The sequence below is a fragment of the Folsomia candida genome, unplaced genomic scaffold (assembly GCF_002217175.1).
Source record: "Folsomia candida strain VU population unplaced genomic scaffold, ASM221717v1 Fcan01_Sc002, whole genome shotgun sequence".
In the NCBI taxonomy this organism is placed as follows: domain Eukaryota; kingdom Metazoa; phylum Arthropoda; class Collembola; order Entomobryomorpha; family Isotomidae; genus Folsomia; species Folsomia candida.
In genome coordinates, this window is record NW_019091194.1 from 8,135,650 (window position 1) to 8,161,663 (window position 26,014).

The following is a 26,014-nucleotide window of genomic DNA, read 5'->3' on the forward strand; positions in this document are numbered from 1 at the left end:
AAGTGATCAGCAATTCATTTCAAATAATTAATACATTTTCCATAATGTTCAGCTATAGATATCGTTTATTTTTATTGCAATTTTTTAAACAACAATTACATACACAAATAATTGAGAAAAATGAGGCAAAAACTTGACGACCTTAGCTAGTAACGAGACGGGCAAATGTTGCATTATTACATGACTTTAAAGTTTTCATGCGTAATGTTGATTGTACGATGATATATGTAGATTACACTTACAGAATAATAGTTAAAAGTAGATTCAAGTGGAATATTAGAGTTAAAGTTGTTGAAGGTCATGCAAGACAATCTTTTTCAATAAATCTATTAATACGTGTATGCCTAATAAAATTTATACTTTGAGTAGCATAAAACTCTACAGGAATATGTAGGGGTCTATCTCGTATACAACTTGCATGGTACATTTTAAAATTACAGGTTAAATAAGTAAATAGTTGGATAGAGCGAGTGAGTATTATTACTAGAAAAAACTTTGATCATAAATAAATTAGAAATTTCTATACTCATTAGTTTGAGTAGTTACTTTTACACAAATGAGTATTATGTTTGCAGCAATAAAGTTACTATTGAAGTATTGGCAATATAATATAGATAGTGTTTATGTCTAATTTAATACATATATGACTTAACAGGAACCCAGAATAATGTCAAAAATATCATCGCTTTTTTTAAATAACGATACATCACAAAGTGTTGATTATATAATAAAGGTAAAGTTTGGTTAGAGCTAATTGTACTAAACAATTGAAACAGTCAAGTCAATGAAGGTAGCAAATTAACTCATTTGTTTTGCATTTGGTAACCAAATTCGCGGAGAGGCTTCACTGTTGTGACGAATCACTATTGTCTATAAGGAGATCATCATTGGCGTCATCATTATCATTACTGCTGTCACCGTCGGAATCATCGGTCAATTCATCTGTAAATTAAAATATGTATTGCTGTGCAGGGACAAAAATCAAGGTTCTGTATTGCGTACCACCAGGATTATGCCCAACATCAACTCCTCCTGATTCTGAACCTGACCCCATGGTAGCTAAATTATCTGACCTACGCAGCATTATTAACTTGTCATTGAACATTAAACTAAATTATAACTGATTTCACATAAATAATGCGTACCAGTATTTTAGAGCAGGTTTTGAGCCATTTGTCTTCAATTTTTTTGCCTGTAAATAATAATATTTAAGTTTAAGATATGTACGAGTTTCATAATTATGTAGCTTAATTTTCAATTGCCTTTGGCGCTGAAAGTTCAGGATTTGATGCATCCAACATTGGCTGTAGTATTCGTCTTCTCGCTGAGTTTATTTATAAATCAGTTAATGTTTATATAAAATTGTACCTTCTGCATAGAGTGTTACATTATCAATAACTAAACTGACCGTTAATATACCAATTGTTAACTTGCAATAACGTTAAGTTGGTTTGGCTGGCAATTTGACGCTGTAAACAGTTATATTCGTTACATACATATGGGCGAATTTCTAGCCGAGACTAACCTTTTCGTCCTCAGTTGGATAAGGGTGCTAAAATTGCAAGAAAATATAGTGAAATTTAATACACATTTGCACCCCCAATAGTCAAACTTATATTTGCTAGTTCTTTTGTGTTTCATCGAGAAGATTAGCTATTTGGTCTCTCAGTAGATCAAGTACCACAAGTTATTATAATCATTAACATTTTCTGTTCAGTAAATTTTAAACATTTCAACTTTTTTTTGCTTACCACAATATGTTGGAAAAGCCAGGATCTCATTATTGTTGTGGCGTGCTTAGGGAGAACACCACGTTTTGTTTTTTTTCGGCCGAGATAATCTTCTTCCTCTTCTCCGCTGCTGGGTGAATTGGGTGCTATTTATAACACCACCAGCCATAAGTTTAAATCATTTTCCAAAATAAAACGACATTATAATAAGTACTTTGAGATATATATATGTACGTATCTATTAACCTTGAAGAAATGAATCTTGTGAATTGGAGGTTGTGGGACCAGGGGGGATCGAGTTATTGGCACCGACACCGATTTGAGAAAGTGGAGTCCCTCCATGGATACTCCCTAGAGTTGGACTGTTGCTAGAGTGATGACTACTTCCTGTACTATGTTCTGGGGACGCATTGCAGTTATTCATTAACACTGGAGGAATTGATGACTGGGCTGCAGAGAATGGGAGCCCTGCATGATGAAATACATTTCCTGTTGGAGTGGGAGACACTGGAGTGTCTCCGTTCGACGAGTAACACGAATTGTGAGGGCTATTGCTGTGTGAGCTACAAAAACACATTAAGAAATAAATTTGCATATATGAGCAAAACGTATTATTTCGTCAATTAAAATTTGGACTTGCCTCGTAAGCATGGCTGTAGACCCATTGTTACTGTTAGAATCGTAGTAGTCTGATCGTAGCAGATTCTCACTTTGCATTTTTCCCTTGAGACAATGTCTATAAAATAAAATTTCAAAAACAATGATTTAAATGTATTCCTCTCCAGGAAAATATCACATTGCATAAATCAAAGTTAAGGCTATTAAGTTATGAGCATACATGTATGTATGTATGTGTGTCGTATACATAATTACTTACATGTATCGTGTGCAGAAATCTTTACACAATTCTTGGACTTTATCCAACTCGAGCCTGAAAGGAGAGACATAGTTAATTTGAAGTCATTAATCAATTGCTAATTAGTTTTCTCATTATTATTTAGTTAATAAGTAATAAAATAATATGTACGCTGAACCGTGTTTCACACCAATTCCTTCCTTAATTTCGAATGAGATTACAAGTAAAACACACAAAAAAGAGACTGTTAGTCCCAACTTACAAATGAATTCGGAGGACTTGGATCGCTTTGATCATCTGCGAAGGAAGAATATAAATCCCAATCAAATCATGAAATTGGACATAAGAGACAGAGATGAAATGATGGTGACTTACAAGACCATCAACTTCAGCGTCGTTTGCCAAGAAGGGTTTCCTGTCTCGCTCCTGATGTTGCACAAATGCCTGCCAATAATCCAGATCAATATATATTTCAGTTTCCAAACGACTCCTACTGCGACCCCCAGCTAGCACTACACTCTTTCAAGACAAAAAATACAACGACGAAAACATACATACCTCAAGATCATGGTGGAAACTGTCTGACATAGCACTTTCTGGGGAAGTTTGTGTCGCAATTTCACATTTCTCGAAAAGCAGGGCCAATAAAGGAAATAAGGGATGCCTGCAAAAATTAAATGTTGAGATATGAATAGATTTAGCTAAATCGTCTTAAAAAATTTTCCAAAAAATAATAATACAATGTATAACAAAATTCCGTTAACCTCGATTTTTGTGGTGCATAAACCCGAGACTAAATCACTTGTAATTTCTGAACCAGTATTTATTACCTTTTGCAATTGGTATAATGGGTGGACCGAAAACAAGTGCCAGTATGGTAAAAATATATTCGTCGATAAGCAGTAATTCGAAATGAAATTAGTTGGGACAAATTTTGAATGCTCCTGAAAAACTGCATGACATGAACAATAATTTTGTTAAGAACAAAACAATCTGTATGACCCAAAAAGGTATCAACTTCCATAAAAAGAACCATTAAGTTTAAACCTCATGAGAAAACTTTTCGAAATTCTTCGAAAAACTAGACCTTTTTCGAGGTGAAGAATTGAGTGCCACATCATTTGAACTGATGAATCTCAAATTGACTTTTATCAAATTTTACACCGACCAAATTGAAGATGTAGAACAGCGAACAACTCGGACCTACCACCAATGATTGTAGAAATCTCACAAGGGACACTCACGACCTGTCGTTTGAGTCCAGGGTAGCCACCATGTTTTTTTGAAGGATTCATCCATATTTCCCTGTAAAACTTATATTTTGCGTAATGGCGTGGCGTCAAAGTTAAACATCTTCATTTTCGACCAAATTCACACATCTGTAACGTTTGCAGTTTATGTCGAATTTACACAAGTTCGTGCTTAAAATGATCACAAAGGTTGAAATTATGAGATACTTTTACGATTTTTTCAACAAACGCATATGTCTAAAAAAAATTGCAAAATTTTGCAAAAATTAAAAACTCATTTTTTGAAATATTTCATTGCGTACGAAAGTAGAACTCTTTGTCATGATTTTAGTCAAAAATTATGAAAATCCGTCCAGAATTTCATAAGTTATGGCTGCATTAAAATTAAGAACATTCAAATTTGGCAAATGTGGTGCCACGCCACGTCACGAAATATGTATAAGTTTAACATAGAAATATGAATATGAGCCTGATGTTGGATACAAGAGAACAACTCTCTGAGAGTATAATGGTGAAAGAAATTTCAAAATTCGAGTAAAATTTGATTTTTGGCGTGGATTTGAATGAGTGATAGATGGAGTGAAAGCGATTTTTGGGCACCTTTGAGTGGGTGTGGCGGGCTCAAATGTGGCCATGGAATCAAACCACTTCAGGGTTCTTGTTCATTCATGGTACACTACAACATATCCAAATGGCATCGAGATTCGGGAGTTTATAGTACACAACCTCCCCTCTTGAGTAACAAGCTTTCAAACATTTGCAGCGAAAACGGAATTTTGTTATACTCTTTAGTAGAATGACAATAACCAAAGAGCGTACTTATAAACAGCACGTTTATCTGCTTCAAACTGGGCCTGGTCATGGTAATGCGAGTCATGGGGGGGAATTGGTTGCGACGACGATAATGATCCATCGGAACTTAGCGCCGAAGCCGCGGAATATCCTTGAGTCACCATGCTGCCACGTTCTCCAGAATCAGAACCTGATGGCGGTCGTTCTTTCATGTTCTGCTAAAAGTAGCAAATATGGGGAAGTGGAGTTGTATTCATTCCACATCCGTGAAATATTAATGGGACAATCTCGTTCGCATCCAAACCAACTGCAAAGTAAGACAAGAAACATGTTTGTTAGTATTAACAGTTTCACAAAAGTGACTCAAGTGTGCACATGTAGCACATCTAATCTTATCAAAATGTATTAAAAGTTTAGCACAGAAAGATAGTCCTCTTTTATAGTTAATTAGTTAGGCGCGAAACGAGTTATTGCATATTTTACAAACTGGTACGTTACGCCAACATTTACAGAATGTATAAATATCTTTCCACGTAATTACATGGTACAGCAACCTAACACTGTCCTCATTTTATTTCCTTCGTCTTTTGTTGATAAGGCTAAATAATTTTATTAGACACCAATGCTCGTCTAGAACACATTCAAGTAGTACACATGCTTAGCAGTTAAATCATTTACGTAAACTTTTAATTTACCGACATGCTATTTCGTTGAATAAAAATAGTAAACTAGATGCAGTACTTGTTGTATTAAAATTTTGTTAACATACATGATAGCCCAAAATGTCAAATTCATAAAATTTCCATTATACAAATTCTATCATGAGAGACCGTTAGAAAGAGAAATTGAAGGATAAAGTTGCATGAACAAATTATATTGTGAATGCCGATGACAACATGACATTGGGATATACAAGTCGGACATTCAACATTGAGAAATAAGAAGCTATGTAGAGCTGGGTTAACTAACTCGGCTGCTTTTACAGTCTACAGGGACACAGAAGTGCTCTGTTGGAGTCAAAAACTGAGAGATTGAGAAGATTACATAATAAAGGGGAGCTGCTCCGGGCACTTTACCCTCAGGACCCATTCAATCCTCGAAAACGTGATCAATGCCATAAACTGCCTGCTCATCGAGAAGAGAAAACTCATCATCTTACGTTCTTGTGTTCCCCAAAATACTGTACGCAAAACTTTGAGTCCATTCTAAACTGGAAGCCTTTGACATTTCATACAGACACAATCAATATTGTAAAATTAAATTTATAAATCAAATTTTATAATAAGTTAAGAATTTTAAATTTGCATGTTTCAAAACTCAAAGTTCAGAAAAACAATATTTCCTAGTAGAAATGCCAAAATATAACCTTCTAGAGTACACCAAACCAATAATAAAGTCAAGAAAAGAAAGGGGGTGAAATATTATGTTATTATGCATATGCTATCATGATAAATCGTCCAGACCCATAAATATACATACAGAGGGTTGGGCAAGAAGAAGGAGCCACTTTGCCTGAATTTATTGCGGCTTTATTATTCGTTTGTGAAGTTTGGTAATTGGTTCAGTGTGAAGCCCTTTAGTTTATCTAACGAGCCTCAGTCGCTTTTTCCAACCAGTCATGACATTTGACACCATTTTCAGAGTGATTCTGCACCACTCGTCCTGAACACTTTTCCAAAGTCCATCAAAACGCACGCGTTTTCCTTTCAAGAAGGCTCTGTTTTAAGTACTCGAATCCAAAAAAAACATCGGATTGATATCAGAGGAACTAACGAGAGTTTCTGTAGTAGGAATAATTGTTATACCCAAACTTTTTTTTAAATCCTTCGCGTAGGCTGCTATTTTGTGAGAAATAAGTTGGTTGAGAGCATTATCTCGGGATTTCCTACGAGTCACTCGCTGTAGGTCATTGCGAATGACCCTAGAACCTGTTCTCCTACTAACGTTTAACATTTTCGCCATGTAACTTTTAGTTGGTGGATTTACCGTTTTGGCGAAAAAAATTGATTTTCCGGATCAACTTTTTGGTTCAGGCGGATCTTGGGTATCCTTTCCGTGGGTGGAGCTCTAACCGCTGTTGCCCTCCTCTTGATGCCAACGTTTTTAAGTACATTAGAAACGTACTTTCGACCGACGATAAATCTATTTGCAGCAAATTTTCCAACAATCGCTCTCTGGCTCAATATGTCTTTGGAAAACACTTTTATTAGTGCCTCGCACTCTGGGGGGTGCTGCAGGGGCATTTTTAACCACAGGGAAAATGTGAATAGTGCAAAATTTTCGTAAACAATCTGGGTATGACATATGCAAATTTTGAAAATGCCGCAAGTGTGTATCACACGCCACCCCCAAAATTCAAGTGGCTCCTTCTTCTTGCCCAACCCTCTGTAGATTAAATACTCGCCTTTTCTCTGCCAGAGTCTTTTACATATAATAATTAAGAAACAATCCGCTCTAAAAATAATTATGAGCAATCAACTCATTACTATGAATTCAGAAAAATGAGCTTGTCTGCAAGTTTAGTACTCCAGAAGATAATTAACAGAGTTATATAAGAAACGATAGCCTAACTTTTAAAAATGAAAATGACAGCAATTTAAATGCAAGAGTATTTTATACCCCTTGTGGAAAGCGTTTTAAGAAAGATTAAAGTTGGCATAAGTGTACATACTACGCATGTATGTGAACTACGAAGTAGGAGAGGGGGAAGTAGATGAATATGTAGATGGATGGATTTGTAGGGACTGCAAGAGCATAAAATAAAGTGAAGATTAGACTTGAGTTTGAAAATGGACTTTGTTTGGGATTAAGAGTGAAAGTTGTCCCATTGGATAAAGTCCATGTCCTCATCATCTGAACTTTTGTATATACGTATTCTGGTGGTTAGCTAGGTTATGATGGGATGGAGGAGGCAAAAAAACACACTGTAAGTAAATATGTAACAAGAGGAAATTAAGATTGAGGATTTACATCACAAAGACCATACAAAAAATGCATCTTATGAATAATCTAATTCAAACACTAGTCAGAAATTGGTAATTGTTTTACTTGTTGTCCAAGTAATACAGTGGAAACGAGATTTCATATATTTGATCGGGGGCATTGAATTTTTCTTCTTCGTTCCTCGAAAAGAGAGAGGAGATATATTTATTTATAGAGGTGATGACACCCTCCACAACAAAGGAATAATAGGAGGAGGAGAAGGAAGGGATCTGTGTATTGGTCATATTTGGGAGGAAAAAGGAAGGAAGAAAGGTTTAAAGTGCCAATAGAGTTTAATAGGACTGGGGACAAACTGCCATCATTTGCTGCCACACTGCCATCGAGTCCGTGAGTGAAAGGTGTCTTTCCCCACTTGATCAATATCACCATCATCCAGAACAAATCCCAACCCGAATGTATGTAATCTCAATAGTTCTTCGCCATTTCACATTTCACGCTCTCCTTCCACCCCATCCTTTCAGTTTTTATCTCGCTACAAACTTTTGAATTGGACACAAAACTCGTACTCCCTCTGAAAAAGAAAACTAGTTTTGAATTTACTCGAGGTATGAAACAAAATAATATGAGCCTAATTTTACTTTCACTAGCTTTTAAGTAAATTCAGAGCTGTATAAAATATGTATGTAGTAGATACTAATTTACTACAACACTATTTTAGAGAATTGGAGTTGGATACATACAAGAAAGACGGTAAAAAAATGTGGCGTCTAATAGATCTGAAATTAATGAATAAAAACATTTAAATCAAGTTTGAAACAAGCATGAATATCAGACTAAATGAGACAAAATAAGTTTTTTTAATTTGTAGAATCCGTCCAACTTAATTGCATATTACGTATCTGTAGGCCTGTAACATATTTTGTTGGAGACCAAAATTTGATATTTTACAGATGATCATGTGGTGAAGTGTGAACTTTGTAAATAGGAGAAAGTTGAGAATCTCAAGGGATTCAATGAACATAAGAGGATGATTTATCCTCTCTTTCGACTACTGTAACTACTACTCGTACAAGTTGGCTGGGTTTGAGATGATTTGGACTGCTTTCTCTCACAGTGTGTGTGTATTTTGCGGTTTCTTTGATCAATCAACACACGTTTACACAATCTGCTGCTCACAGCGTAATCCACCACAAGGCACAAGCACCATCACATAAACTCCCTTTGTTTCCTCTAATTATCATCCCAATAAATTGCTAAACAACAGCAACCATGTTTTTTTTGCATTATATGTTGATTTATATGCATTAAGCGCTGAAGGTGGGGATATATATCTAGATATGTATAGCGAAAATTATGTAAAACAATTGATGTCGATAAGTCTAGTCATCATTTATATAGTTTTTACGTTGTACCTCAAGTTTAGTAGTAGAGTATTAATGTCATAATAGTTTTATTACTTACGAGTACTTTGCCACTTGGTTTTCGATAGTCACTGTTGAGTGGCAAGGACAAGAGACTAACCCACAATAAGCAATTCGAGATGAGAGAGCTAGAGAGAAAAGCTCTGTCAGAAAAATACAAGAAGTTAAAATAAATCAATAATACAAGGTTTTAATATTTAGCGAATACTACATATATGTATATGTACTAATCCATACATATGTATGGACATCAAGCAAACGAAGGACTAAGAAAGTTTTAGAATGTATGTACATTGTATTCACAATTTATATTTTTACTTAAAGACAAGTGAAGGAGTGGACAGGTGAAAGTCATGTCGTGAGTGATATGAGCAGAGAAAATGTCATGCCAAGAGGCAGTTAGCATTTCGTTCGTCGTATCCGATCAATGACAACTCCAGCTAAACAATGCATTGAACCACCTGCCCAACAAAATGAACTATTTCCATCGCCTCTAATCGTCTAAATAACACATTAACTCTGGTACTTTTTCACCCACATAATATTCTATACAAGCTACACAAACTTTATCTCTTTGTTAAACTTTATTCCCCTTTCGATAATTCTTTTCGACAGCGTAGGACAAAATAGGAAACAACAAAACGTAGAAGAAATTAAACCATTAAAACTTGGAAAATAACATCATTAACCAATCACAAAACCTACAGGATGTAGTGTTCATTTAGCTCGAGTCAGGGTCAAAATCCGCTTCTAAAGTTCTGTCAGATGGCCCAACTAAGGATAAGTATGTACAACTACTACGTACTCATAATCGTCAAAAATGTTCCTATAATCAAAATTTCAGTTTTTTTAGCCAATTTTCAAAACCAACATAAGTCATCTTCCTGTGTTCCTCTCACAAAAACATTCATAAGCTTGAACTAATATTCTTCAGTTTGATATACCCTTTACTTGATAAGAATTTGTTCTTCCTTCCATCAATTTCGAAAGCAGTGTGGGTTACCCTCTTGGGTTTCGTGGCTAAAACATCTTAAATTTACTTCATATTTGTTAATCTGATCTACAACTGCGGGATCATGCCAAATTTTAGCTGCCACCATTTTCGAAAATCAGTGAGACAGGGTGACTTTAATGAGGATTTTCGCGAGATGGACGGACAGAGGTACATGATTGTTCTACAAGCCCTGACTCGGACTAAGAATATGCAAGAGAAGTGTATTTTCTTTAATATATCTAACGCTGTAAGTATGTACATATGTAACGAGAAAGAACCATACTATACTAAATATTATTCGTAACCCATATTCGTACAAGTACGAATGTATGTATGTATGTATCCATGCATACATACATACATAGCATTGCGAATTAGAAAATTTCCAGCCGAGCATTTGCTTAAAAGTTGAAAAATATTACCTTCAGAGCTTTCACCCCACTACACACGTATGTATGCTCTCACCACCACGTAGTAATAAGTAAGGTACTTTTGTTGCCTTAATAGCAGTTTTAGCTATTCCAACCGAATACTACTTTCCCAGACTGATTATCATAATTTTTCACTTTGTCCACTTGTGGGTGACAAAACCCGACAAACTGTCGGGATTTGGATGCTTTCTCCCATGAATCCTAATCACTCAATTGCTTGGATGCGCTTCAAGGTATATGTAAGTATATTCACATAAGCTCGAAACCAAACTTATAAATCGTCAGGGATACTTTTACATATGTAGAGTTCACTTGAGTGTGAGGATGAGTGTTCCAAATAATAAGCAGAGCACGACTGACTCACTCCGAGCTCCCCGTCAGTCTTTTAAAGCCGTGAAAGTCTGGCTGGCTGGAGAAAGGAAAATTTCAAACGGGTAAAAGCCATCCTCCACGGATTGATACCTCCTCACCACCATTCGCTTACTTAATAATACGCAGGCAGAGCTCTGTGGTAAGTTAACTTTAGTGGAGTCACAGGGAAAAGTGTGTGGCAGAGAGAGAACGGTTCCAGAACCACATACATAAGCTGCTGGGGTGAATAGATGGACCAACTGCGTTGAATGTAACGTATGGGATGAATGGGCGATGAGTTTAATACTTTAATATTAACCAGAACGGGCCCAGGCACAGAGGATCCCGGATAGCCATCGAGGAGCGTAATTAGCGTGGTTGAAGTCGGAGATGGCCATTACGGACTACTGTAATTGCTTCATGCCGATGATCCCTTCGTGGTTTCGTTTGTGTGGATCTTTTGTTTGGATTCTTTGGATGATCGTGTCTATAATCATGGACAGCGACTGACACCACACCGCAGTACCACCGCTGCAATAAACAGGAGGAGGAGGAAGACCTCAAAGAAGTACCCCAAAACAAGTCTCTTGAACAAAAAATAAAGGGAATCATTCTTGAGCTTGGGCACTCACCATAAAATAAATGGATAGGATACAAAGGATACAATAAATGCAATATAATGGGAAGGGAAGAAGGCGCGAAGTGAGAAGAAGAATAAGGGATATCAAGGTTTATGTATTTAAAAGGAACGAAATTCACTCACTCCATGTCCCCCATTTCACCCAAAGAGCTTTTACAAAAGTAACATAACTCTCCAGGCTTGTGCTTCCTTGTAGCAGAAATTTAATACAGACTTAAATGCAACAATAACAATAATATATTACACACTAACCCAATCAATTATCTCCTTCAATGAGCATGCTTATGTAAGTTCACTCCATCCATGATGTTAGTAAATAATTTTGAAGTGAACAGAAGAAGTCACAACCCACTACTAAATAATAGATAATTTTGGCATCATTTTTTTATATGTACGATATGATGCATAAGAGAGGACAGTGTTGCGTTTGGGGCCTACAGCAGCAAACTATGAATTTCGAATTTCATAACTTGATTCCAGGGTGCATAAACTTTTTTGTTGTCCGTGGTTTCTCCTAAGGGGGTGGTGCCAGGATGAAAATTTTTATTCAAAAATTAAAAGTTGGGGAATTGCATGCACTTTTGCCATGACAACCACCCAAATCCACTGCAAAATCGAATGCAATTCCCTAACTTTTAATTTTTGAATAAAAATTTTTATCCTGGCACCACCCCCTTAGGAGAAACCACGGACAACAAAAAAGTTTATGCACCCTGGGTTGATTCCATTAAAATATTCTTTCTGTCAATACAAGAAAGGAAGAAGGAGGAAGCGAAGTAAAGACAATTTGGAATATGCTACCACATTGATACATGTATGCAAGGGGCCTTCGTAGGTCAAGATTGTATTGATTTTATAAAATATCTCAACTAAATAACGTTTAAAAACTTCGAAATCTAAAATATCAAATTTTTTTTTACCTTTTTTGATTTATCCTAGAGGCATAAAACGCTGACATTTAAATATCTCAAAGATTATATTTCACGGAAAAGAACGTTACCAGTTTTGTTTTATATAAAAATGTATGCCTGCCTGCCTGTATTACTACATTTTATATGTGTCCGCAGTTGTCCATTCTTTAATATATGACGTATTAAAATACACGTAAATTTGTGATAAATAATTTTCACATCAAGACTAATAGCAAATCTAAAGTCAAACTTAAGAAGGAATACCAATCAAAATGCGATTTGCCTGCAGAGAGATTCTAATTCTAGATTTCACAATCTCAATGAAAAGGGGATGAGAAATCTGTAGAATAAAAAAGGGTTGTTCCCAGTATACCAATATTGTCTCATCTCTTAGTAAGAGACTCTTACAAACTTTCTCCACTTTCCTCACGAGAGCTAAAAAATACTCCCCTCTTCCTTATCTCAGCACTATCCAGGCTCTTAGTACTGGTCGTAGTTAACAAATGAAGTAGTGCTACATATCTAGTACACACAGGGCACAGCCGAGATAGCAATAATAACCGTCTGTTCCTTTCCCTATCAAAATGCACACCACCATTTCAAGTGCCCTGGCCTTCAAACTGTTTTTAAACATATTCTGCTAGAAATAAATGAGCTTTCTTTCTTTATTCCTAAATCTATAATCGTGTAAAACATGGTGTTCTCATATGAAACGTCAGCTGGGAATTATTTCACTAAATCTGTAATTACTTTATAAATTTTTTGAATTTGTTAAATTAGACTTTGCATGTGTTTAAAAAAGCCTGAGTCAGAGGTTCACCAAGCGCAATTACGCATAGTCAACAGGATAAGTGAACATTTAAAATAGTTCCATGCGCCCTGACTCTACAAAAAACTAGGTATGTATGTATTAAATAAATACTGAGAAAGGTTAAAAATGGAGATTTCTTAAAAATGGAACTAGATTTAGCCATGAGTCAAACTCTAATGGACGGAGTAATATGTATATATGTATGACAGGTAAAAACGCATTTATTTCTTAGTACTTCGTAAATATGAATATCTAGTAGAGGAGAAAGTGGACCCTAGAACCTAGATATTTGAAAAGTGAAAAGGTGAGACATGCAAATTCTCCATCAATGAAAAGAGAACCATATATAATACCACATCAATATTTCCGAGTGACTAATGCCAGAAAATTAATGTGATCATGACACACATTGCATACATACTCCCGTACACATAAGCTAAGCTAGTATACGTTATTTATTTAATACATCATATCAACTACAGCTAGTTGAGTTAGATGTTTCAACTAGCATATACAGATGCATGTACATGTATACGTAACCAGCAATTCCAATCATCAAGCATATAGGAATAAATTATTAGGGGTAATCAAGGTTAGCGTTCATAAGATTTCACACGATTAAATTCACTACTGGCGATTAGATTATTTTTTGCAAAAAAATGATCGTCTACATACAGGATTGTTTTGGATTATAATTTATGTATTACCATCGTGTTTTCAACAACAACTTTTAAAGAGAAGCAACTATCTACTCGACCCGCGTATTTTTGCTGCCGAAAGACAGTCAAATCTAGTTCTAATTGATCAGAGAGATTAATCTGTCCAATCACAATAATTGTTAACTTTGACTACCCAACCTAATATTAAAGCAAGGATTTAAAACCTCACCGGCGTCCTTGGCGTGCATCTACTTTTATCAATTATTGTATTTAAGATTTGTGAATTTATTCACTAGAGTTAGGATTCTTAAAGTGCGTCTAATACACATGCTTTCCTATATATTTTGTACTGGTATGCTTTCATTTTCAACCCGCTACGAGTAGCAGGTACATATGTACATAGACATATTTGTACACATGTGTGTATGTATGCATTTTTAAGAGAAACAATGCTAGGTGGGAGGGAGGAGGGTGTGAGAACGAGAGGTTTAAACGACAAGGTTGGTTGAGAAGATGCTTTGTAAAAATATACGAAAATATATATTCTTGTAGATACATTCCCATGAGAACGAAAATAGAATAAAATAAATGAGAGTGAACTGATGGGTATGAAGGTAAAAGCTATAAATGGATGAGACCACCAGCAGTCAATCTCATCTCATCATCAGCAATCGAGATGGGAGCCGTCCTTATTCTGAGTCAATGAGATATATAGAAGACAAAAGAGTCGGATTTTAAATTCGAATTTCTAAAGGATTCCATTCCCACACTCGTCCACGGCACAAAAGTTTCCTTGTGGTGTAAACTTTATTTTTATTTTTATTCGTTTCAGATTTCTTGCAATTCAATTTAATACAATGTTCAAAGTTGCGAACTAAACTGGAAATCGATGTAGTGTAAGTACAGCCAACACCTTCGAGTTCAACCTACCTTTCTTGTCTAAAACAGTAGAAATCGTCAAAATGATCCAAATCGAGCTACAAATATTACGGTGAGCACGTAAGGTAGGGCAGAGAACCCAACAAAATTACGGTTCATGGTTTTTTTCTCGTAAGATGAGACATGGTGAGTGACGCGCTGGCCTCATGTCACCCCACCATGTCTCATCTCACGAGAAATAGAAACCATGGACCGTAAATTTGTTGGGTTCTCTGCCCTACCTTACGTGCCACAGTAATATATGTACATCCTTGCATCTTACAGAAATATTTATATTTGTTTACTTCATATTACTTCTATCCATTTAGTTAAGCTCCGTTTATAGTTCGAGTCATCATAATGTCATGCTGCAAATCTAATTACAAATATCACCACGACGATTAAAAATTTCAACCCTTCAAAAATCGTATTTGGAGCATGACATGACTCTGAGATAAACCCTATTTAGAGTCGGCTTTATACAGGAATTAAGGATGAAAAATTTGTGTCCATGAACTTGCAAAACCTAATTTTGTGTTCTATGAACACTGATAATGAACTAAACTAAATAAATGGCAAACGATGATTGAACAAAGCGGAACATTAAAAATGGAATATTGAACTATAACAACGCCGCAATTTTGTGCATTTTTCGCTGCTATTCATCAGTACAAAGAATTTGGAGCTAGATTGGATAAAGTAGAGATGAGCGGGAGCCAGCTATGTGTGGCTGGATTCTTTTCCTGGACGCTGGACGGAGGAGGCATGATAAGATTTAAATGAGGGGTGGAATAGTGTTCGTGATGAATAGTGAGTGGTGGCGGAGAAAGTGATCCAGGATAACGGCTCCCGGCCCGAAACGTGAGCTGGGTATTTAGGGCGTCAAATTTCATATCAACCAGCATCAAGTCTTCCAAACTCTCATTTCACTACAACCATCATCCCCACCACCACGGCGAAAAGAAAAGATCCTACCAGCAGCAGCAGGATGGTACTCCCGTCTTATTTCAAAAATAACCAACCAACACCAAAATGTGAATCTTTCGGCGTCAGCTTTCTTTGCACCAGAAATTTGGAATTGACTGAGTGAACCTTCAGTAGTTGACAGTCAGTTGTCATTGTCACGTAACGGAAGAATGTCAACTCATTTCTACGAAATGACCGCGGCTAAATTAACTGACAAGACATGACACCTCACAAACAGTTTCCACTATGACGCATAGCAATTTTAACTGATAGCACATATTTAGGAGCAATATTTTTACAATTTTTTTAAAGAATACATTTGGGGTTTCCAAAAGTGAAAGGTAAAAAACCACTATATACGTTACACCCCACATACTTACATCCTAGCAGGTTACCTCTCTTCTCACTGAGTTTTCAAATCTGGTTTCGGAAAAAATAAAAGTTAATGTGGACGTTTCATATATGTAGACCACACAACGGAAGTCAAAAGTGATTTGATACACAGCGAATTTTAAAATTGATAGTTTAAGGTATTGTTGCAATACATATTAATATTTTCATACCAAACTTCAATTATGGAAAGATTAATACCATGTGCTCACCCAAAAAGTGGCAAGGGCATGCCTTCCATAAGCCCCATGTATTAACATGGGGGCTTATAGGGCGACCCGACGAAGGGTGGTGCATGTTCAGGTTAGACGTGTCGCTGCCAGGCAGGGAAAATGAGACAGATCTAATAAGCGACACTATTCCAGGTGGGAATGCACATGATGTATGCATTCCGAGCCGAGCCTTATAGACCATTTTTATTTTTAAAATATCAACTTGTGCCACAAAGAATGAAACTTTGCATAATTGAGCCACGTGAATACATGCATGTCCAGTGCAATTATATATTAACGCGAATATCTAAATTATAGAACTTAAGGCACTTACCAAATATACTCAAAATACAAGTTAACAACCGTATATTTGTAATGCACTGTCCGACTGATTTGGTGAGAGTTTTACGAAAACCCAACTAGAACTGAGTCAAACAAAACGAGCAACAAAGACCAAGGGAAATACGTGACATGTAGAAAGAATAAAGAGCAAGGAATAACCTATAAAACTCGTTCATACATATATGTCTGCACTGAAAGGGATGGAGGATGAGAAGACAAAGTATTTAACAAAGGCTGGATGAGGGTGACAAATCAAGAATTTTGAGACCGCTGGACCAGCTTCAGCACGCACGAAGTAGTAACGAGGTGCTTTTATACTCGTTTTAACGACAGGATTCCAAACATTACGACAGGAATAAAGGCTATACATCAAGTAAGATAGGCAGTACTCAAGAAGACTCTGGCAGCATTTCATACCCTTACTTATAAGAAGGTACATATCTGTATGTGTATATATACGTATATATCTATATATATATATCTTTCATCATCCTTCAAAATGGTAAGTTGGTGTTGATGAAAGTAACGTAACTACGTAACACAACATGTACACCTTTCGTCAAGAGAATGTCTCATATTTGATGGATCCCTTCTGGCAAGAATAACGTAGAGAAATCATCCCTCACACATCTCCTGAACAACCAACTAGCCCTTCTATTCCTTTATTCCTATATTCTTCCTTCTTATCCTTTCAAAAGGGTATTCCAAAGGGTTGTGAAACTACAGGGCTTATTCGTATAGAAGTGTCCCCCGCGACTGATTAATAGAAGTGGGTGTAAAACCGACAATAGTTAATCAAATTCGACTTTTTATATGCACATGCATATCATCAAACATTTGTTTATTTAATAAAATTTATACTAAATGTTTCCACGCCTCCCTTAACGGACAATTAAAGTTTGTTTCTGAAATTCTGCATCAAAATTTTTCAAGCAGTTTTTCCAACTTTCACTCTAATTTTCTTTCAGATTTGTTTGAATTTCCGAACATCCTTGAGCTTATATTGAGCATATTGGCTTAATAAATGTCGTACTTTTTAAGTATCACATTTAGCGGAAAGTGACTTTAGCTCGATTTTACTGCATTTTAACATACACTGAAATGTACGCCCCTTAAACCGCAGGTGTTATTAATTCTTCTTCGAAACCAGCTTCACACGGACAAGACCTGCGCCAAAGTTTTTGAAATATTCGACTGGTCAATTGCAACTTACTCCCCAGTTCCAAGAATTCTTGAAAATATATAAATATGACGAAAATATATATATTAAGTAAATTTGACGCTAATTTTCTGAGAGAATATGTTTTGTGGTTCAGCTTTTGCCCGTTATTTTAACCTTAATGCTGGGACTTTAATTTGACAAATTTACCTTTGTGAAATTGCAATATGTTAACCTCCCAAAAATTTACAGTCGATAATCTATGGGCAAATACAGATACTTTTTGGTATCTAACTATGAAATGCATGTTATACAAATATATAGTTTGGTCATCTCTTCAATGGAAACCGATTCCGATTGAAAGATGTTCAAAAAATTAGTTGGCTATAACAGATACACTTGATACAAATATATCCTACCGCCTAAAACCTGAATACGTACATATATTCCACGCGGTGGGGCATTTCATTGTTTATGATCCGCCTGTCTAAAACAATTAAGTTTCTTTATCGTGTTTTTTTCAGCTGACGGCAGCATCATAAAGCGAGAACCAAGATGGAAATAAATGAAATCAGTGTACCAAAAGAGCGTAGAACAGCACCATAGTGGGCAAGGCAATAAGGGAACTTTAGTCGGCGAGCTGGATGGGAAGCAATAAAAATCTCGGATCAATATTCAAATCATGTTGGTCTCTAGCTATCCATTTAACTTTTACTAACCATCTTCGCTATGACTGACGTTCCACCCTCTAAACTCTCGAGAACTAAGCTTACTTCTTGAATTAATTGGTCATCCATATTTTGGTAAAATTAGTTTGAACAATAATCTGCTCAGATGAGGAGAATACATATATATGCATGTTACACATGTATGTGAATCATTAAGTAAAACCAAGACACTTATTTCAGAATAAATTGAAACAATTTTTACGGTAAACCGATACAAGCATTTTTTCTCTGCAACAGGGATTTTTGAACATGCAATTTCCATCGTCTCAAATTGAGAGGGAATACAAAACCCTACAGTGCAGAATTGCTATAGTCATGTATGTGGTTATCACCCAGTCCGATTTTTTGCATGAAATTTTAACGTAAGTGCATAACAATAGATTTAAAAATTAAAACTTACTTTATTAATTCAAATTCTTCCATTAATAGCAGATTTATGTAACAAATTGCATCTAGATACGGCGATTTACAAAATCGCCGTAAAAACTTTCTATTTTAATTCATATTCTTATATTAGGAGATATTACCAACTTTTCTACCATATTTCTGGTCGATTTGATGAATTTCAAAAATCAGTATGAGTCACCCCCTACCCGATGTACAAAAAGAATACTGATAGAATTCTATTTATATTCGACGCCAACATTCTATACGCACACCGATTTTGTCCCTCGGCCGATATGCTATTAGAATTCGGTAAAAAGATGCTATATAGAATCTCTGATAGGATTGTGATAGAATGGGTTTTTTAGAATTCGACCAGAATGCGTATTTCATAATTCGGCCAGAATGCGACTTATAGTATGCTATATGTGTTCGGCAAATAGAATGATGTGTTTGAGCTTCGAATTTATTTTGTTACAAAATCATTTTATTGTGTGTAACAATGGAAAGCACATAAAATAATCTTTACATGGCAGTCTTACATACCTATGAATAATGTCTGACTCATCTACTTTTAAAATTACATCTTCTGACAAATTTCTAGCTTCAAAGATACCCAGCTTAATACTATCTATAGGATAATTAGATAAAGCAGATAAGTTATGATATACTTTACAAGTTATTAAAAAATTTGTATTTTCAGTCATCTCACATTTACTTACGACAACAAGTTTTCCAGGTTTTAATAAAACGCAGTTATTGCCCCTTCTACTAATTAACATAATCTTACTATGAGTTGGCACCTGGTTCTGAGGTATGACATCATAAAGATTTTCATTTTCTATAATCCGTTTGCAAACCTGCTCTAAATGAAAATTTTTGGATTTTATCCAACCCTTAATTTTTTTGCATAAAATTTTCAAATGCAAATGTACTAATGTTATCTAGACTACCATATAATTTTGCATCATCTGTTATATGGAGTAGGCCGTGGACATTGTAAACTGCAAATTCGTTTCCATAAATTTCTATCCCTACCTTCACAAATTTTGTTAATAGTTTTTGAGCTACCAAATTCCAATCAGGTTCATCTGCTTTACAGGAAAGCAATATGAACATTGCACATTGCAGTCGCAAAAAGTTTTTATATTGACTAAATGGAATTAATCCACAAAGCGCTGGAGCACCTGTATAAAGTAATAAACTTCGAAATTCGGTTCCCTTGTAATGATCTATTTCAATAATTGATCTTGGTTTCCGTTGAAAACAAGAAGGATAAAAAGTTCTAAAAGATTTTAAACGATTTGCAATAGCAATTGTATCCCTACTTTGCAATCTATGTGGTAATTTTCCTTTTACCCACCTCCTAAATATTTTTCTAACTACACCAAGAAGAACTAAATGTAAATAATCTAGAGGTACTTGACTCACTAAGCCTATTTTTAAGGATGAAAGAGGCGTTTGCCCTTTGTGGTGAGATGAGTCAACCATATTTTGAAATGAAGTGTCTGTACGTTCTCTAAAATTATTGCCTGTATATACAACTCTTCCACACCATTCACCTTCAATTGTACACCTTTCACAACTGTTATAACTGTTATGATTTTTACAACATTTAATTTCGCTTCGTGCTGGGGAATCAGCTAAAATGCTGGAAATTCTAAATGAATACTGTTTATCAGAAATGCTAAACCCATTTTCTTCTAAATCCCTGCACTCTTTTAGAAAATTCTCTAAATATTCCAATCCTTTAGGTTTACTTTCAGAATAAAATAAGCCAATTACAAAAGGTTTTGCATCCTCTATTTGATTAATAATACCCAATATAGGCCAAAACTGCTTGTTACTGCTATTAGAAATAGGTATGCCATCAATTCCTATGCTTAAGCTTATCAATGGGAAATTAGCATTGGAAACTAGTTTTTCAAATATAAGGCCTTCGGATTTAAATAAAGTTACTCGATTTTGTAATCTACTTTTTAAATACCGGATTATACCAAAGTGACAATACATACCACCACTAACATTTTCAATCGGAATTGTAATTGGAGTTTGCATTAATGTTCGAGGATCTTTAGGTAAATTGTGAGAGCCTGAGGAATTGTTTAGTATAAATAAAAGCTCTTTCAGGGCTGCATGTCCTATGTTATTCTTAATCTTCCACAATTTTAGCGAATCTTCTAAACTAACTGTCCCTTTATCAAATAATATATTATCGCCTAAAATAGTGCCTGTTCCTAAACTATTGACGTCACTATGTGTATTAAATTCATTAAATGTTAAAGTATTTTTTGAATGTGGAGGAGGTTTTCTATTCAATAATTCTGTACTACGCACTATGCTAAAATTATTCATACAATTATTATTTGAGGTGTGGTCGTTACTTCTGATTATATTTACCAGACGATTAACTTCCATTTTAACTCTCCGTCGTTTGGTTTTCTTCGTCTTTTTTCTTTCCATAGTTTCGATCGCTCACTTTCTTCAGGTAATGTTGGATCCCTTTTTCTATTTCAGTGTTGGTTATTGACTCCCCAAACTTTGCGGCACGTACACTTTCTGCAATTAAATGAATTGAGTGTAATTTGTTTTGATTGTTGGCGCGATGAAATAACACGTGAAGATAACGTACCATTAATTAATTGTTGGAAACGCGTTTTCCTTATTCCTGCAATGGTGCATTTTCCGACTCCTGTCAAGCTAAGTTTTAAGGCAAAAGAGTCCAACAAACTATACTCAAGGATTTTGTCAACGATTCCATTGGCACCCTCCCAACCCAAATACTTCAGACGACTCACCTAATGAACAAAAAATAATTATAAATACTAAGAAAAGAAATTCAGTTTTATTTACAGACTTACCAGGTTATTTTTATTGTCATCATTTTCTAACCATTTATTTAATCCAACGAAGTCGTCAATTTTGGAGATTGGAAAATTTGGATGGTCCAGGCTAGAATTGACAGGCGCTGCTGTATTATTTTGTCCAACGTGTCGAAGAATTTCCACCATCTGATCCTTGATCATTAATAGCTGCTGCAGTACAATTTCCTGAAATTCTTTTAGTATATCGAAATGTTAGTTAAGTAAGTATTATAAAAAATATCAACAACTTAATGAAATTAAATAATATTTAAATCTGAATTACTCCGAAATTCTTTGCGAAGCTCGTCTATTTCGCCAGAAGTTACAACTGTATATTGTGGTGCATCCAATATTGTCACTTCAAGGTTACTCGTGCCTTCCGGAATTTCATTGTCCACAGCGGCTTCTGACTCGTGGGTTTCAGAACTTGGAATAAACTCACTTAAAATTCCTGTGAAATTTTATGACGAAGTCAATCATCAGAAAAGCATCACACTAATGAAAGGAAATACATTTTTACTTACCTTTTAAATCTGAAGCAGTTTCTTCAATATCACTTTGTGACGAATCACTTGACGTGTCCTTTACAGAACTCTGAGGTGACTTTAAGGCTCGCTTTGATCTGGTTGAGTTATTATTACACTTAGTCCTATTACTTTTGGCCTGTTTTCGCTTGACATGTGTGGATGACTCCGTACTCGATGAGGGGATGTCATCTGTAAATTCTGCTTTTCTACAGTACTTTTCTGCTTTTTCCAGATTATCTGAAAAGTTGAATATACAACATGTACAAGGAAATTAAAAATATTATTGCATTGTATTTAATTAATTCTTACCTGCGAATTTAATATGATAACAATCATATTTTCGCCATCCTTCTTCTTCTGGTTCTGCGTTGTGGCGTAGTTTATCGCCAGATCCTGGTCCTGTAGGCCACCAGCACTCCGAACGGTCTCTGCTCAACCAATTTGTTGAAACGACAGCGACTTTTTTCCCCTTTATAAAGTTGACAACCGAAAATCTACTGGACGACATGTTGGATGAGTAAGAGAGGACTGGGTCGGCCATGCACTATGGTTTAATTCTCCCTCCGATGTGAATACAAAGTATTCTGTCTCGATTCGATTGCTATACTAAAAATCGCATGCTTGCGCGTTTCGTTTTTAAGTATACGAATAGAATTAGAGATTCCGATTACAAATCGAAATCGAGAAATAGCATTCCAATAGTGCGCTAATAGAATGGTATTTTCAGATTCGAATGTGTTCTGATTTTTGTAGCGATCTAGAATTCTGTTTTCATTCGAATTTCCTTCGAAGCATTCTATCGAACCTACATAGAACAAATCGAAGACAAACAGAATTCTAATAGCATTCGCTTGTACATCGGGTAGGGTCCCTCTCGATGAAAATTTTTGTAATTTCATCATAGAAACCAATACGAACCCCATTTTGGTACATTATGCCCCACCGGTCTAAGACCCACCATTTGTACGATTTCGCACATCTTCCTGATTTGCCATGTTTTCCAAGTTTCAAGTCGATAAGTTTTACTAGCGTAATTGATAGACAGACGGACAGACAGACAACATGACTGGTATATATATAAGCCCTTCGGGCTAAAAACGACTTCTTCTTCGTTGCGCGACCAAAATTGGGGGTGGAAAAATTGCTTCAAACTTGAACCTACAAACTCAAAATTTCGGTTAAGATAATTTTTTAAGGAAAATCAATGCATCTGCTATCTAGCTGCATATGTGTGTTATCGATATGGACTTTTATTGTGTTTTTTTAAATTTAATGAATTGATGCTTTGTAGGACTAATTAGTAAATTACTCCCATCCAAAACCAGTGTCTAGATATTCTACATATTCATTTGTCGAATTTAGTTCTCATCCAACGACTGGACTGTTATAATTGATATGGATGATATTAAGATGATGTGTGACATTATGTTACGTTGTTAAAGGAAACTTGAAAGAATCGACATGCAAGGGATGTGAACATGATAAATGTTGGACGTCTGACAAAACGACCAGACGAGATGGCTTGCAGTAAGAAGGTGTAGAAATAATAAAGATGAATTTTTGATGGAGAAAATGAGTGGACATTTGTCATGGAGTGATCATGTCGACGTCAAAGTATTCTCCTTTGGTCATGGTTGACAAGGAATGTGAGGATGTGAGGAAGGAAGTGTGTAATAAGAAAAACAATTACTTTTCTTTATGATTGAGGGATGAAAATATTTGGTGGCAAGAAGTCTTTGAAAGCCCATTACCCACGAAGTGCAATAATATTCGCAGAAAATGAAAAAGTCCTCTTTTTATGAACAGAAGTGGGATGTTGTGGGCAAAATGCCAAAATGCTCTACCACTTGGAGTCCAGCAGACCATTATTCCCAACTGCGCCATCACTTCCACAGATTCCTTCAGTTTGTGATCCAGCAGCGTGAAACTCTTTGTGCAGGTAGCAATCATGAATCATGTTCATTAACCGTCATAAGGGCAGTAGTTCTCAAGGCTTTAAATCTTCAGATAATAATACCAAGGCTAAAATTATAAAATGCGAGTAAAATAGAGTTATTTGAGAAGGTGAGTGAAAGTGCACATTACAAGTGTGCAGTCCCAGGGAGTAGAAAGCAGCGGGTGAAAGGCATGAGACGATGAAGAGGAAGTGGATGGAGAACTTTCTCTGAGGGTGGTGGTGGTGTGGTGCTGGTGCTCATCTTGTATTCTCCTTTTCAGCTTAATTACTTTTGACATGGTAGTGTCTGATTTACGCATATAGCATCCCACCGCACCAGCAAAGCAAGCCCAAGCAAACTCAATTCTGCTTCGTCCAAATAGCTTTTAAGTAAGAAAGAGGAGTTTGGGTTGGCCATAAAACCAAGTACCACTACCATCTCATCTCCTCATCCAAGTAATAAACCAAGACAACTGCATAAAACCATAAAACCATTCGCTCTTTCTCTTCCCTCAAATAATTCCCACTTTCTAGCACAAACTCACAAAATTATTCAAAAACATCTCGTTTGGACGAGTGTGCCTAAATGAAAAAATATGGAAAGAATGAAAATGGGAGCGTAGTACGTTGAATAAGCCAAGAAAATGAAAACAAATACATAGTGATGCAGCTTGGATGCATGAAAAATTGTTATCTAAGTATATATTAAATTCTTGCTATCCAATATATACATATTTAAATAGTCTTATGCATATATACAATAACGTTTTATTTATGCTTGGCTTGTATGTAGTAGCACAGCACAAAGCGAAATAATCCAAAATTTTCGGAAATAATTCCACGAGCACTTTTTTGATGAAATTTTTGCGTATTCCGAGCTCTTGGGGGCCAAGGCCAAACCCATAAAAAAATTGAAGAGCCACGCCCACTTTGGGTGTGGTTTTTTCCTAGCAGGGTTAGAGCAAAATGTCATATCTTAAATTGTAGCTCATGCCATTGTACATCTTCAGTAAAAATTTCATCCAAATCCGTTAATAAATAAAAAAGATATTCAATGGCGAAGCTCGGCGAAAGTCAAAAGACGTAAGTCTTAAAAGACGTAAGACGTAAGAAAGTCAAAAGATGATCAAAAGTGTTTGAATATGTATTTTGGAGGGGAGGGGAGCATTAGTGTTAAATTTCAGCTCTCTAGCTCCATGTCGAAATTTCGACACGTCGACATGGTTCCCTTACGACATGGGTCAATTTCACCTGCGACCCACTTTTTAGACCTAGCTGAAGCTAGATATCGATTTTTACTGCGATGTGACATGTCAAATTTCATCCTTTTTGGACAATTTCGCCATGAATGTTCCCAATGTTCCCGGGACTATAACTTTGAAAGGGGCAGATTCAAGATCTCCGTTTTTCTTGGAATACGTTGATTCCATTGGGGACTACAATTTACAATAATTTTCAGAATATTATACTTGCCCCTTTCGGAGAACCACGCCCCTAAAGTCGTCACCTTTTGACGTTCGCCGAGCTTCGCCATTGAATATCTTTTTTGTTTGTGAACGGATTTAGATGAAATTTTTACTGAAGATGTACAATGGCATGAGCTACAATTTAAGATATGACATTTTGCTCTAACCCTGCTAGGAAAAAACCACACCCAAAGTGGGCGTGGCTCTTCAATTTTTTTATGGGTTTGGCCTTGGCCCCCAAGAGCTCGGAATACGCAAAAATTTCATCAAAAAAGTGCTCGTGGAATTATTTCCGAAAATTTTGGATTATTTCGCTTTGTGCACAGTTCGAAG

At 35.8% G+C, this 26,014-nt stretch overlaps 1 protein-coding gene across 5 annotated transcripts in view; it reads right to left on the reverse strand.

Annotated features, from left to right (window-relative positions):
* Positions 1-47: 47 nt before the first annotated feature.
* LOC110845105 (homeobox protein PKNOX2) overlaps positions 48-26,014 on the reverse strand; it is a 28,331-nt gene continuing 2,364 nt past the window's right edge. Inside the window, exons 1-15 of one of the 5 annotated variants that reach the window (XM_035848493.1) lie at positions 16,610-16,675; positions 4,656-4,935; positions 3,145-3,250; positions 2,962-3,030; positions 2,849-2,883; positions 2,608-2,661; positions 2,371-2,466; positions 1,977-2,293; positions 1,752-1,876; positions 1,526-1,552; positions 1,409-1,469; positions 1,263-1,324; positions 1,146-1,192; positions 1,003-1,073; positions 48-942 (exon numbers count right to left, since the gene is read on the reverse strand). In XM_035848493.1, coding sequence (XP_035704386.1) covers positions 845-942; positions 1,003-1,073; positions 1,146-1,192; positions 1,263-1,324; positions 1,409-1,469; positions 1,526-1,552; positions 1,752-1,876; positions 1,977-2,293; positions 2,371-2,466; positions 2,608-2,661; positions 2,849-2,883; positions 2,962-3,030; positions 3,145-3,250; positions 4,656-4,840 — 1,353 coding nt within the window. In that variant the 5' untranslated portion in view covers positions 4,841-4,935; positions 16,610-16,675 and the 3' untranslated portion in view covers positions 48-844. Of the gene's footprint in view, positions 943-1,002; positions 1,074-1,145; positions 1,193-1,259; positions 1,325-1,408; positions 1,470-1,525; positions 1,553-1,751; positions 1,877-1,976; positions 2,294-2,370; positions 2,467-2,607; positions 2,662-2,848; positions 2,884-2,961; positions 3,031-3,144; positions 3,251-4,655; positions 4,936-9,032; positions 9,136-10,408; positions 10,772-16,609; positions 16,676-26,014 lie in introns of those variants that run through there. The other 4 variants (XM_022091466.2, XM_035848492.1, XM_022091465.2 and 1 more) reach the window with 4 other exon arrangements.